Here is a 15,707-nt window from a genome sequence, read left to right as displayed (position 1 = left end):
ATGGGATTTTGACCGATTTCCCAGTGAAAAAAATAAAAAAATTGATCAAAATGTGATCAATTTTGATTTTTTTCGTCAATTTTTATAATTTTGATATTTTATTTTTTTTTGCAATTTTGTAAAATGTTTCACAGGAATCGGTCAAAATCCCATGTTATTTTCAATGGGAAAAATTTCAATTTTATGTTGTCAAAAATATTTTTCGTTGCCATGGCAAAACCGTTGCCCATTGAATAAAATCCCTTTAGGATTTTTCAAGTTCTACCAATCCCCAGAGTTTGAACCAAATCGGTGTGTAAGACCTCGGGTATTCTCCTTGTTAGTGGACTTTAACCTAAATTATATATCCCGTATATAATATATTGTAAAAAATTACTATAATTTAAGTTATTTTAAAATTGACAAACGAGCCAATCAACGCGAGGGTACTTTTATGTCCCGCCTTTTGGGTCAAAATGTAGCTTAAGCATCTTGTTTTTATTTCGTCGCTAGCGACATCTGTCTAAAAAAGAGCTAATTCACGTCGAGCCGACACTTGCTTAAATATCCGCGACTTGCGATAATGTTTTCAAAAAACAATATCCATACAAGTATAAATAAACACTTTGTTGGTGTAATTTTGTAGTGTATTGCTCAAAAGAAACCTTCCAGGAGCGCATTTTTCTGAAGAGGAATATCTGCTCGCGAGAGCACTTGCGGCAATGCGTCGGCACTCTGCAGTCGCTGACTCAAAGCAACGAGTTCCTCGACGTCAAAACCAAACAACAACTCGAAGAAGCGTGTAGGTATGTCCTATTGGACCCCACGTACGCCACGTCGCGGCGCTCTCGTATTACCAAAAACGTATTTAGAAGTACTGAGAACGTAGAACCCGCCTGAGCGCGGTATTATAACGCCATCTAGTATCGGTTGTAAGAAATACTTTTATTTTATTTGTGCTCGTCGTTGGTTTGCCTTCATGTTCATGAGAGGAATCAAACATACTCTCCATCCATCATAGAAGAATAATTAATAATAATAAGTTACCAAAAGTAAATATATATACGGCACTAATTTGATACTTCACTTTAATTAAATTTTAATTTGATTCTTCACTTTAATTAAATATTAATTTTTTTCTTCATTTTAATTAAATATTAATTTTATTCTTCACTTTAATTAAATATTATTTTTTTTTCTCCATTTTAATTATATATTAATTTTTTTCTTCATTTTAATTAAATATTAATTTTATTCTTCACTTTAATTAAATATTAATTTTATTCTTAACTTTAATTAAATATTAATTTTTTTCTTCATTTTAATTAAATATTAATTTTATTCTTCACTTTAATTAAATATTAATTTTATTCTTCACTTTAATTAAATATTAATTTTTTTCTTAATTTTAATTAAATATTAATTTGATTCTTCACTTTAATTAAATATTAATTTTATTCTTCACTTTAATTAAATATTAATTTTTTTCTTCATTTTAATTAAATATTAATTTTTTTCTTCATTTTAATTAAATATTAATTTTATTCTTCACTTTAATTAAATATTAATTTTATTCTTCACTTTAATTAAATATTATTTTTTCATTTAAATCAAATATCAGATGTCCAAGGGCAGCTCTACCTTCGATGGATTGAAGTACCTTAACCCAATTAAACTTAGTTTCCCTCAAAAACGTTATTTTTTTTTACTTTTTCGCTTTTTATACTATAAACTAATATTAGACGTAAGCCTCGAAATTTTTTAAATTTTTTACCAAGACAGTATTTATTTCGACTTCTACTCGAAATTAATGTAAGCTGAGACAACTAAAGCGGTCCGCATTTAACATTACTAAACATCCAAGTAACTTCATTCTCTGATCAATAGATGGCCTTAGTCCGTTGCCTAAAGGCGCAATTTTCAAATAAGAGCACCCACGGATAAAATATCATCTCGCAACTTACGGAATTTGCACTCTATCTCGCGCGGAAAAATCATCGTTTTAATTTACGTAGATAAATTATCCGTTTTCTGTCTTATCCTTAGTCCTTAGTTGCAAAATCTTTTGAAACAGGGTTGCCACGATCTTTTTAAGGTAGAAGCGGATGTTTTTACGAATGACGGTGGTTGAGGTACTTAGGTCACGGTGTTAGTTTAAATTCAATTTTTAAGTGGGAAAATATTTTTATGAAAATACAATTTAAGCTCTTACTTCACTTTAGTGGCAGACACTAAATTTCATCTAACTCTAATCTATTAATATTTGAAATAGATCACTTTATTTAGCGGACTTTATTTCCGACGGAGGTTATAAAATCCCCGCCTAAGGTAGTTGTCGAAGGTAACACTGACTTCGATTATAGGGAGAATATGTTGAGACAACATGGAAAATTCGGTGTTGATTCCCGCGGATCGCTTCAACATTTGACATTCACCCTGAGAAGAAATTTCTATTTTGCTATTTAATAGGCTAATAGGAGATATATAGGAAGCCCATACCGTGATCCCCGGAAGTAAACCACACCCTTCCCGTCTTGTAATCCTACCCCTTTAAATGCACATACCCTCCTTTCACCTGAACACACTCTTGATAAAACCTGCAAACTTGTTTCTTTTCGTAGCAGAGCAGAATGTAGACCAAAAATTTTAATTTAAACCTAGTAGGTCTTCCCCTTATGCCAGTAGATTGCGGCCAATCCTATTCTAGTAAAATTGAAACGCTGTTGCGGCCCTTTAAAGGGAATATAACCTCGCGTATTTGGTGTGAAACACCAACATTTGCAGCTCTGGCCGCTCTTGTATTCGGCTTTAGAAATGTTGGGCGCCACTGTACACGGTAATTTGTAAAATTGAAGGGCTCTTCCGTAAAGGTTGCTTTGCAGGCTATATTTCCTTTAAGCGACTAAGCAAAGAGATAACTCGACGCTGGCGACATCAATTGGTTTAAAGGTGGTAATAACATACCGCAAAAATTCCAATTGGAAAGTTGTTCTTCGTCACATTGTTTGTATTAATAACTTGAAATAAGTTGTGAAATTGTAATAAAATTTGAATTTTTGCTATTAAAATAATGGTTCTCGAGATAATTTTAGTATGATCTTGAAGACGTGGTTCAAGGTCATACAATTTTCCGAATATTAATATCTCCCACCATGATGAGATTGTCTAGCAATTTTCGATAATGTAGCACGACTTGTTTTGGAGTTATTAGCATTTTCTTGCAAACCCTTTTACGACCTTTGTGATTTTGGTAAAACGTTTCTCGACTTCCTATTGATCGAATCCGATTGGATCTACGCTATTTAGACCTAAAACGTGACGGGGAACACGTTTCTAATTGGAACTAACCTTATAACACTTACGGTTTTCGAGATAGTTTTTGGATGAAAGAAGGTTTCCCCCTACACACTCTAAAATTTCAAATTCGTACCTAAAACTGGTTTGGAGATATTCGCCTTGGTCCATATTTTAGTGGACACCCTGATTATGTAGAACTGCGTCCGCTAGATTCGAGGGGCTGACACTATCCGTAATCGGTGTACAAGCCTGCAGCTTTGACTGTACTTAAGTGATTACGTAATCGATTACAGATTAAGCATAACCAAAGGCTGTACTCGCTGTAATCGGTGTACAGAATTTGAGGTTAGCCCCTCGGCTAGATTCGAATTCTGAGAGCTTTCTGATGAGCGGTTTTGTAACGAAGCGTTTACCCACTTCCAGCACGTGACCTCCGAAAAATTGGCCTCCATCGGGCGCTGTGTTGTTCTATCTTATTTATGGATGGCTACAATGGTAACTATGGAGCTATTTTGTTCGGAGTTCCGGCGGAAAGTGGGTAAACGCTAGTGAAGGCAGCTATTTTGAATCTGGGGTACGAGGTCTATATTATCTTTGGCAAAATGAATACTTCTCTTGTAGATAAATATAAAATCAATAAATATAAATACTTCAGCGTGTATCGGAAACCGACCGATCTATGACGTTCTCAGTTTTCACGAATACGTTCTTGGTAATATAACGGGCAGCTTGTTATTATCCGGTTGCGTGGTCGATTTGGCGAATGGGTAACGCGTATTAAAGTTTAAGCGCGCCTGCTGTTGGTCTATTGTAGTAGTTTCAAAGAGAGTCTGAAGTGCATCGACCGCCACCTCAAGAGATGCTTCGGCCAAATGGAGAGGAACGTCTACAACCACGTGGTGGCCGTGGCGCGCAAATTCATCGGCGAACTCTGCTCTCCCGGCAAAGCGCAAGACGGTAAGCGACCCTAATGACCTTTATAAACCCTCTCGAAACAGGCTGACGAGCAGTTGCATTTTGCATTCAATTTCTACATTTTTTTCTACTGCATTTGGCATGTGTTCCTTCATTTTTCTATTCGATTTCGCACCGAATTTCTTAATGTGATCTCGCATTTGCACTTTATTCTATAACTTTATATCGAATTTTGCACTATATTGGTTCCATTTCTTATTGAATTTTGCCCTATATTTGTTCCACTTCTTATCAAATTTTTCACTTTATTTGTTCCATTTCTAATTGAATTTTGCAGTATGTTTCTTGATTTTATAACGAATTTTGAACTGTATTCCTTAGTTTTATCTCGGATTTTGCACTGCATGTTTCGCTTAATTTGATATCGCATTTTGCACTGCATGTTTCAATTAATTTGATCTCGGATTTTGCACTGTATCTCTTAATTTTATCTCGCATTTTGCCCATAATTCCTTAATTTGATCGCGGATTTCGCACTGAATTCCGTAATTTAGTCTCGAAATTTGCACACTGAATTCCTTAAAGGAAATATAACCTGCAAAGCAATCTTTATTAAAGACCCCTTCAATTTTTCAAATTATCTTGAACAGTGGCGCTAAACATTTCTAAAGCCAAAGGCAAGAGCGGCCAGAGCTGCAAACTTTGGTGTTCTACACCAAATACCTGAGGTTATATTCCCTTTAATTTGATTTCGGATTTTGCACTGAGTTCCGTAATTTGATCTCGAACTTTGCACTGAGTTCCGTAATTTGATCTCGAACTTTGCACTGAATTCCATAATTGGATTTTGGATTTTGCACAGCATGTTTCCCTTAATTTGATTTCGGATTTTGCACTGTATTCCGTAATTTGATCTCGAACTTCGTAATGAATTCCTTTATTTGATTTTGGAACTTTGCACTGAAGTCCTTAATTTTATTTCGGATTTTGCACTGACTTCTATGTATAGTTGGTTTTCGGATTCAAGTTTTTTTATTTGCTCCTGGATTTTTTTTAATTTATTCTTGTTTCCTAAATTTTATAACTCGGATTTCTTACTAGTTTGTTATTTCCTGAATTTGGGAATTTTTCCTGTTATTGATGATTGCGGTTTCTTACGAAATGCTTTCAGATTTCTTGAAGCACATCGTGTGCTACAACAATATCTCCAGCCAATCTCAACATCAATGCTCAGAAATATTCTCCAAAGTGGTCCTAAAAGCCGACCAGGAGGTTGAGGCCGAAGAGGGTCTCAAGACCACCTGCTGGTAACGCATCTTTATTATTTGCTCCCCAACGACCAAAATTTCCTCCGTCTTTCGCTAAGTGTCAAAAGCGAGACATCTGAGAGGCCATAAGTCACATACCGGAGTTAAGAATCACCCTGAACGACATTCAAGGATAGTGTGTCGAAAGTTCAAAACGCCATTGCACAATCGGAGGTTTAGGCGGCATTTCTGGAGCATTTGTTTAGTATCAGGCTGGAATGCATTTTGGACAGTGCTAAAATTGGGTTTTGCCAAGTACATTTTTGCAAAAGTGACATACTTACCAATCTTATCCTAGGGTACGTTCAGTAACGCTCATCAAAAACATCGATGAGTAATCGATGGCAACATTTGGTTACTGCACGATTTTTCACGTTTCCGATTGGACGTCACGATGGGCATCCGATGCCCACATCAAAAATACCATCAAGTAGCATTCAGACTATACTATTTGAATGGTGCCAAATTAGTTGTTCATGTCCGATATACCAATTAATTAGTCACCCTACGCTGTTCACACCCAGCCAGCTAAGAGCAACAAACACAGCACCCCACACAAGGAGAACGCAACCCGTCCTAAGTCGTGCATTTTCTCGCGTACGTTTTTCATTGGTTAGACGCTTTAGCACCTGCTGCCGTCGGAAAGGGAAAATTCGGAAATTGTCTTCTCCCTTTCCGTAAAACGTTCAGTGTAAAGGTTCGTTCAATGAAATTTGTACACAACACTGCTTTAGAGTGTTTAAAGGCTAGCTGCGTTCTCCCTGTGTTTGTTGCTCCTAGATGCCAGAGATATAATAAGGGTAAATCCATGTCAAATCACCCGATTTCAAGAAAAGCTCCCACGGCACCATTTTCGATTTCGTTTAAACTTGTCCACTTATATTATAGACCTTTTGAGCAGGAAAGCCAATTGTTAGCTCTGAAATCGAAGTATTTTTGAAGATGCGATTGTTTTAAATAACCTTGCAAGTAGTCGAGTGTTTTGACAAGTACAATTCTGCCATTTTTGAGCATTGATATCTAAAGATCGGTTAATATCACGTAGGTGTTATTTTGTATAACGATTTAACTGGTGGTAAAGATAATTAAGTAATCATTACGAGGTTCGAAAATAGTGTCGTTAATTTTATAAAAATCGGCGAATGTGCCATAAAAAATCGCATTACAGGTAAACAGACCAACTTCGTCGGTCTTTAAGACATCGAAAGAAATTTTTTTAAATTCATTAATCAACCTATATAGGATGAAATTAAGCCGGGGAATACAAACAAGGAACCATAATTACTCGCGGAACTATACTTTTTTAGTTATAGGGAATCAAATTTCACGTTTTTCTCAAAATCGGGAAATCATGGAAGTGAATAGTCGCGGTTTTGGCAATGTCGGACACTGAAACACAAAATAATGTTGCCACCATCTGAAAGTACAGAATTCATTATATCACATATGAAATTTTCATCTTGTGTTTCCAAGTCGTTCAAGGTCAAACGTTAAGGTTAAAACGAACCCGATTTTTAAAGCTTAAAACTGAGCACTCCACGTCAAATCAACCAGGCCCATACCACTCAAATCACCGAATTTTATTAAATTTTCTGCGCAGGTTTCGTTATGGATAAAACTAACCCCTGTACAGCAAAAGTGCTGAAAAAAGTTTATTTGGAAGGTATAGGATAAAATAATTGTTTTGCTATTTTCCGAAAATCCGTTGCACCCAAAGAATAAAATAGCTATAACTTCGGCAGTGGCGTAGCGAGGGTTTGTGGTGCCCTGGGAAAATCCCTTGAATGGCGCCCTTTTTGCTTTAAAAATACCTAAAATGTAACTTTGTTCCTTGATCAAAAGGTCGCCAAACAGTTTCTGGCGCCCCTTAATGAGTGTCGCCCGGGATGGATGCCCCACCCCCTGCCCTCCCCTGAACTTCGGTTCTTAAAGAAATAAAAACGTAATCAATGACTTATTTTAAAGGTAATGAAATCTTTAACACACCATATTTTAATATTTGGAAATTTGAAACTTGAAAAATATCTAAATTTAGGAAAATTAATACATTCTCTGTTAAAACATTTTCTTGGGGAATTAACGTTTAAGGAAGTTACAAAAAAATTACCGTACACCCCTCCCCCCTCCAAGCAATTTTAGATTTTAGAAGTTTTCATACTGTAATTTATTTTTCCTTCGGGTTTTAGTTTTATTTACTTCATGAGATTTAAAAATTGAAATGTTATTATTTTATTACTTTCGGCGTGCTTTTTACATGAAAATAATGTTAATTGATTAAATTGATTTTTTACTGGATGAATGACAAGGTGATTACGATCGTGGTTAAAACACTAGTTTGTTGAGTGACGTTACGGAATAGTTTAATTTCATTGGTTGAATTTCAAATAGGTGTATATCGCAAAATCTTTGTACACCATAAAATCGATCACCTAACCGAAAACTAATTGGCCTTTAAAAGTTGTATAGTCTGAATAATACAAATAAATAGTTAACAAGAAATATTAATGAAACACATACCTGAAGGCACCGGGATTCGGAATAGGGTTGGATATAAGGATATTTTTTTTTTAGTAGTCAGCCTGACTAGTGAGAATCCTAACTTAAATTATTTTATTAGTCACTAACTAGTGGGGGTAAAAATGGGGGTGTAAAAACAAGAAGGACAGCCTACATTTAGCTTTACCCGTCATAATTAAAATTGGAGTTTATTATAACTTGAATTACGTTACTTTTGCCGATCACTTTTTTTTAATAAAATGGGATTGATGAATGATGAATTTATGATACGCCATATTCGCCATTATTTATGAATATTTAGGTACATTTTTCACAAGTCAGAATTGAGCTGCGACTAGTGCTTTATGTCCAACTCTGATTCGGACCCTGGTCACGAGCGAGCACACGACCACCAAGCCACGCGTCGTTTCATTGGTCACCATTATTCCTTTTTAGTAAAATAAATTTCCAAGGCCCGTTTTTCTCCAAGTTTATATAAAAATATTTTGGATTAAAAATCCATAGAATATAGGTTCTAATTATCCCTTTAAAGGAGAACTGTCACCACAACCAAAATGTACGAGGTTTTTTTTACAGAAAGATAGAAAATATATTAATAATTATGTCCTTGAAATTTTATAGTTATTGGACGATTTTCGGACGTCCTCTATCCATTTAAATGGTTTTTAACCAATTTTAGGGTGGTGACAGTTCTCCTTTAAGCTTTCAAATACCGTAAATACGCCGTTACCTGGAAATTCCAAAGACTTAAAACAACTGGCGGAAAGTTATCAGTCCTTAGTCACGTAATGATTTCTATGGTCATTGGCGAAACTGACTATCATTTAAAAAGATTTCGGTTAGGAGACAACGCGATTTATTTTATAAATGAATTTAATGTACAATAGGTGTTTCTATAAAATAATACAAAAAAATTAAAGTATAAAATGTTTTTCTTCACGTCAGAAGCTAAAGCTAGTTAGTATTTTATCGGCACGCGCGTTTCGCACGTAGACTTGAAATTCCATCTTCAATAACTATACCTATACACTCTTTTACCTAGGAGCAACAAACACAACACCCCACACAAGGAGAACGCAACCCGTCAAAAGTCGTGGATTTTCTTGTGTACCTTTTTCATTGGCTAGACGCTTTAGCGCCTGCTGCCGTCGGAAGGGGAAAATTCGGAAATGATAATAATAATAATAATAATAATAATAATAATAATAATCAGCTAGGCTAATACCCAAGGCACCACCTTAAGCCTAAGTCATCAAGCGACTTTTGAAGCCATTAATTCAGGTGGCCGGGTTACAAAGCGTAGGAGGGTGGTGGCAAGCCCTGCATGCTACGAGATCGAGCCAACAGCTCCCTACACTAACTATTACTATTGTCTTCCCCCCCCCGTTAGACCTGGTGGTGAGTCAGGAAGCTGCTGTGTTCAGGTCCTTTTCTTTTAGGGAAGACAGTAAGCATTGTGGGGTGGAGTTACGTGGTGGTAACTACCTCTACCCAGGCGACCCATGGGAGGACCACCCAGCGGTCAGTAGCAGTATAAACATCACAGAGCAACTACCCAATGGCAATGGGATAGAGGTGTTTACTGACGGTTCGTTATCCGGTCGGGGTGCCGGAGTGGCATTTGCTGTGTACAGAGATGGTGTGGAAGTGTACAATGAGGTCACTCGCATTAATGGTAAGGTGGATGCGTTTTCTCTTGAGCTGTTAGCAATACACGAGGGTATTTGCTGGTTAAGGACGCATGGTCAACGTCCTGGTGATGGTGCAACGGTTTTTACAGATTGTCTTTTTGCTATTAACGCATTAAGCAATCATAAAAACAATCATGGTTTATGCCATGATATCCGTAAGGTGTTAAAACGGATGGAGACTCAAGTCAACTTTACTTGGATAAAGTCGCACACTGGGTGTGTAGGGAATGAAAGGGCTGACTTTCTTGCAAAATCAGCAACCGATCTTCCCGAGGAGAAGGAGATGAAGCCAACTAAGTTGGTGATTAAAAGGTGGCTCAATGAGGTGACGACTCAAAGGTGGCAGGAGTCATGGGATGAGAGTGAGAAGGGAAAGGTAACTAAGAGGTACTTTCCTAAGGTCAATGGTAGCTTCAACACGAATTACTATTTGACGCAAATCCTAAGTGGACATGGTAAGTTCCCACTCTACCTGTTCAACTTGGGTCATATTGCATCGCCCAAATGCATATGCGGTGCTCTGGAAGCAGACTCAGAGCACTATGTTCGTAATTGTCCTAGAACGAACCATTTGTTAAGGAGACCAATCCGCGAGAATGGTCTCCACAATCTGGATAACGAAACGATCAGCGATCTTGAACGCGTAATGCGTTATATCGTTGTGAATTTTGACGAACTCACGAGTGAGTCGTGAGTAGGAGATGCAGGTATACGGGTGTATACCGTTGTGTGTATGTGATTTAGGAAGCATTTCCTATCTTTGTATACAGGTCGACGGCTCGGCCGGGACAGATGATGAGTAACCCCTGTAATGCTTTGGCGGTGCACGGGGTATATAAATACAACAATCTGATGTCTTCCCCCCGCCCACTGTCCCTATCTAGTGGTGTGATGGGGTCACTGGAGCCTGTGGGGGGCTCCATACCCGGCTCTCAAGGTCATGTGATCGGGGCGCTGGGTCACTGGAACCTCATGGGTGTTCCACACTCGTCATTCTGTGACCTACTAAGGAGGGTAGTTTGCAGTGGAAGAGGAAGCCACTCTAGTCCTCAGCTGTGCGAGGGTGGGTCTCGGGCAGCCCATAGTGTCGCCTTTTGTTGGGCCGTGATGAGGGCGTTTGTTTGCTATATGTGAGGCGGTCAAAATGGCTGTCTCACTGGCCGAACGTTGTTTCGCAAAGCGCACTTTTGTCCAGGGCTGGTTGTTTAAGGTGGCCGCTGTAGTGCTTAAGGCGGAGCAGCGGGGTACAAATACATATACTTATGTCTTCCCCCCCGCCCGTAAAACGTTCAGGCTCGTGACGCTCGTCCAATGAAATTCGTACACAACCCTTCGTTAGCGTGTTTAAAGGCTAGCTGCGTTCTCCTGGTGTTTGTTGCTCCTAGCTTTTACGAAGTCGGCCATTTCATTACAGGCCTAATTTAAAATAGTACAGGCAAGGGCGCCTGCAAGTGCTCATCAGCTCGAGACTTCGCGTGCACTTGACCGCGTGAAGGGGCCTTGCATGCACTATTTTAAATCAGACCTGTAATAAAATGGCAGCTCTCACAAATAAGGATATAAAAGAGTGTATTGTGACCTAGCAAAACATTTACACGTGACCTCCCGTATTTTATAGAAACACCTATAGGAATTTATAGTTTATTTTTCTCATATATAATAGTATGATTCGTTTTCAAACAACCAAAATACTTAATTTTGAATGTGATTTAATAATATTAATTGGGGGGTTTGAGTATTTGTGACGTTATTTAGGGGGTGGGGCTTTTTCCAGTTGTTACTTTTATTTCAATAGGGAGGGGACAGTCGAAAAAGTCCACTTTTTGCGTTACGTACATGTAGTTTTTGAACGTCCCCTAAATTAATTTCGAATAGTTGCATCGCAAATAGATTCTTACTTTACTCAGGAGTGTATGTTGGTATACTGTGTTTATTTATAGTAAAAAGCATTAGTGACGTTCTATGACGTCAAGTCCCTATTGCTTAGTCAATGGAAATGGTTATTTTATCAACGCTATTTTAGTAGTTCACTTTCGTATTATCGTTGCAATTACAAAGACGAAATAGGAAGCCAATTAACAATAAAAATTCGCAAATTTTAAGACCCTCACTATTTTACCCTAAAAATATTTCCATTCGGCCGTAACCAGTGCTTTACCCAGTATGAAATATTTAATGAGTTTTTTAGGTAATAAAGATAGGCTCCAATTTCTTTTTCACAAGATCCGTCACACACGAAGTTATCGAAATAAAATTCTTCTTCTAAGTACACATTGCGATATGAATTGGTTTTTAGCTTCTAGCTTTGTCTCAGCGGGTTCAGTTGAAGTCGTCTTAGAAGTAACACGTTTTGTGTGGGAAAATTTTTTGCATTAGAAGATTCATTGGCAGATACTTGTTTCGTTGACGTTTTAGGAACTACTAATCTACTATACCTCGATCATTTGTTATTCCTTTGTTATTGTCTTTATGATCGGAATTTATACATTTTACTCTGTTTAGAGCAGTAGTCACTTGAATTCCCGGAGGGCTTATGAAAAATAAAAGCCATTTTCGCCAAACTGTGCTTTCAAAATTAAAAATTTGTCAGAGAAGTACTGGATAGATACATTATAATAATAATCTCCTGAATGATTGGTTTTGGGAAAGCCCTCATAAGGAAACTCCTTAAATTTTCTACGCTTCAACTTGATTAAGATCTGCGTTTGAAAGGGAGCTGAATAATAATAATTATCAGCTAGGCTACTACCCTTCTCTCCAGTCACTTATTATGAGTTTATCTATAGTGAAGGATCCAAAATCTTTGTATTTCTTAATTTGGTAGCTGCTACACCAAACAAGATATGATTTTCCAATTTTTCAGAGATAATTTAAAAAAATAGGAATCCATTTTTTGACATAGAACTTTCTCCTAGCAACAGACATATTGTAGACAAATTTGCTTTGTCGTTTTGTAAAAGCTTGTAGTTTTTACTGCTTATAATAATAAAAGTTTAAGTTTTGTTTAGCTTGGTAGATAATCCTATCAATGGCCCTCTCTAATATTGAGAAAGTAATAGGTTTTCGAGGCATCAGACACACAAAAGCTTTTTCTTTGATATTTCTTACATATTCTTCGTGATCACGAGGTAATGTTTTCGGTCCTCGCTGAGGTTCTACGTTTTCATCACATTCTTCTTGGATCTTTTCGAGTGCTTGGTCTCCTTTCACAAAAAAACGTTATTCCTTAGAAGAGTATCGGCTTCGCTTTCGGAGGAAACAAAATCTAATGGTAGACTTTTTTTGTGCAGATGATTGATTTATATCCTTGCTTCTTGAAGATATTTCAATCTCTGCATCACTAGTCGTTTCTTTTGATTTTCTTGACAATACTTTTTGGTGGAATGTTTTCTTAACTTCGGAGATTCCAATCTTTGAATAACGACTATATCGTCATGGCTATTTGTGACACACAAGAATGAACATCATCCGACATCTGGTGACTCATTTTTGCTAATGGTGTTTATTGAATCAGGGGCGTCTCAAATGGTACTACTACTAGATTACTAAAGTTACCTATACGTCCTCTTGATATCTTGTAGCTATCAAAGAGTAAAATATTTTGGGTTTTTTTTTGCTGTAGGAGTAGTTCTCTCACATAGCATTTTTACAGCTAAAAGTGAGAACATTGTCCTTTCCCGTACTTACAAGAACATTATCTTTCAGAATCTCTCGCGTTTACGAGATATGCTCGGATTTCGTGAAATGGATTTCTCACTTTATAAATTTGTAAGTGCGGACAGAGCTCAATTAGTCCATTTTCAATAACTATTTCCGCTATGTTCTAAATATTAGTCTACATTCTGCATTGTTAACGAAAAAAGGAAGGGTTGGATTCTCCACCAGATTTCAGTGCTTCAACAATAACGATAACAGGGACTAAATCAACCTTTAGGTGTAGGACCAGAGCTTGGGCTTTTAAGTTTTCATTCAAATAAAAATCACCCTGATTTATGTATGTTTGATTAAACTCAAACAAGTAGCATAAATATCAGCACAGATTCGTCTTCTATGATATTGCTTTTGTCTTTCATTCGTTAATGAAACGTTCGTTAAGATTGTTCGCTGGGGTTTTCTTGTAAAATACTGAAAGACGCGGGTATTGAGCTGCAATTGCATGATTTACGAGGTCTTTCTTCAAATATTTTTCTAAATATTCTAGAAATTTTTTCATCAATTTTCTGCGAAATTCTTCAACAGTTCCTCAAATGAATCACGAGTTTCGCGTCGTATTAACTCCGGAAAGTGAAAATTACAACCTGGAATGTCGTCACTAAAACGGTTGTGGCAATATAATAAATTTTGGCGTAACTATTTTTAATTCCATCCATTCTCACGATCTGTTACTATCGGAGCATTTTTCCGTAGCTCCCAAAGTTCAGTTCTAAAGCCCCATTTTCATACTAGCTGGTGGCGGGTAAAAATTGACAAAATCCGCTTCCGCTACACACTTTTTCACTTTCCGCGTCGATCTGTTTCAAACAGATATTTTAGCTTTATTTTCACGCTTGCGAGTGGCGGATGCGAATTTTGACAATTTTTATCCGCCACCAGCGAGCATGAAAATGGGCCTTAAGACTACATGTAGGTCTCTCCAAAAATGTTTAAGCGCAGTTCCGAATTTGTTTTGGTGTAGTAAATACAACGCTGTAAAAAGTGGGTCGTGATGAAAAATTGCCAAGATTAATAGTAGTATCGCGAGTAATTAATTTTTCGATGCTTTCATCATCAGAGCACGGCCTCAGAAGACGCTGCGCCAATTTATCAGCTTCATGGTCACCAAAAACTATAGAAAGATATAATTCTAGATCAACTTCTCGAATAAAGTGTTAACATTATCACACCGTGAACAGGATCAACGCTTATTTTTTGTCTCTTTTCTTGACAAGTGTCTTATAGTTAATTATTAAGTATGATGAGATTAGATTGAAAGATACTTTATTTAGAACGACTAGTACTCATGGCTACTACTGGAGCCAATACCCATAGCTTCCCCCAACCAGTACCGTCTCTCCTTCGGGAGAGGTGGCGCCACCTAGTGTCTTACAGTAGTACTATAATTTAACATACAACAATGTTAAAGTACTTTTAATTTTCAGCCTGTTTAGTATTTCTCGACAGCGCACGAAAAAATCAAGGAGGATAGGAAGGGAGGCGAAGTAGGAGGGATGAACGCGCCAGCATCCTTGTAAGAAGCTTAGCGCGCGCTCGGCGGGAAAATTTCGGAAAAATGGCGGCAAGATTGCGGCCGCTACGCTACGTGTTGCCGCCATTTTTCCGAAATTTTTCCGCCGAGCGCGCGCTAAGCATTTTACAAGGATGCTGGCGCGCTCATCCCTCCTACTTCGCCTCCCTTCCTATCCTCCTTGAAAAAATCTTAGAAAAAATTTAATGGAAACCTACAATTCCAGATATGTTTTGTGTTGTTTTTCGATCTGCCCATTCTGCCGAAAATTAACTAATTTCACCAAAACTTTTAAATTGCGAGATTTTGAAGGAATCGTAGGGTAATGGTATCGCGAAGAATAAATGAAAGGAGTTTAGAGTTTACTAAATTCAAAACGACGTGTTGTTTTTTCGATCTGCCGAAAACTTACTATTTAACCCAAAACCTTTAAATCGCAAGATTTTTTAATGTTTTAATGCGGTATTGCGACAATCGTGGTTGGAGTTATCATGGGCCAAATAATGATAAATCCAGGACATGACTTTGGTACCTTCATACGTACTAAATCGGTCGTCCACCAAAAGTAACGGGCGGCCATTTTAGTAGGCGGGGAAACGGTGCAAATAAAAAAAATTGGAGCAAAATCAAGCAGAAATTTCCGGTTTCCCGAACGCCATCTTGTGTTGACTAAGTCGAAATTCGGAAATAAGTGGCGGTTGTAATTCGAAAATCCTGCCATATTGGCCCCTCATTTTTAGATTATTGTTAACGATTCTAGGAAAGTATATGTTTAAT

General features: G+C 37.3%; 1 protein-coding gene across 2 annotated transcripts in view; it reads left to right on the top strand.

Moving 5' to 3' along the window:
* LOC149926096 (uncharacterized) overlaps positions 1-15,707 on the top strand; it is a 78,191-nt gene that overhangs the window by 46,046 nt on the left and 16,438 nt on the right. The window contains exons 2-5 of one of the 2 annotated variants that reach the window (XM_090160633.1): positions 626-785; positions 4,091-4,233; positions 5,363-5,498; positions 5,558-5,613. In XM_090160633.1, the coding sequence (XP_090016759.1) occupies positions 626-785; positions 4,091-4,233; positions 5,363-5,498; positions 5,558-5,588 (470 nt within the window). In that variant the 3' untranslated portion in view covers positions 5,589-5,613. Of the gene's footprint in view, positions 1-625; positions 786-4,090; positions 4,234-5,362; positions 5,499-5,557; positions 5,614-15,707 lie in introns of those variants that run through there. The other variant, XM_090160632.1, reaches the window with a different exon arrangement.

This window comes from Leiobunum rupestre, chromosome 10 (genome assembly GCF_980474605.1).
Source record: "Leiobunum rupestre chromosome 10, qqLeiRupe1.1.hap1, whole genome shotgun sequence".
In the NCBI taxonomy this organism is placed as follows: Eukaryota; Metazoa; Arthropoda; class Arachnida; order Opiliones; family Sclerosomatidae; genus Leiobunum; species Leiobunum rupestre.
This window is presented reverse-complemented; position numbering and strand designations above follow the sequence as displayed.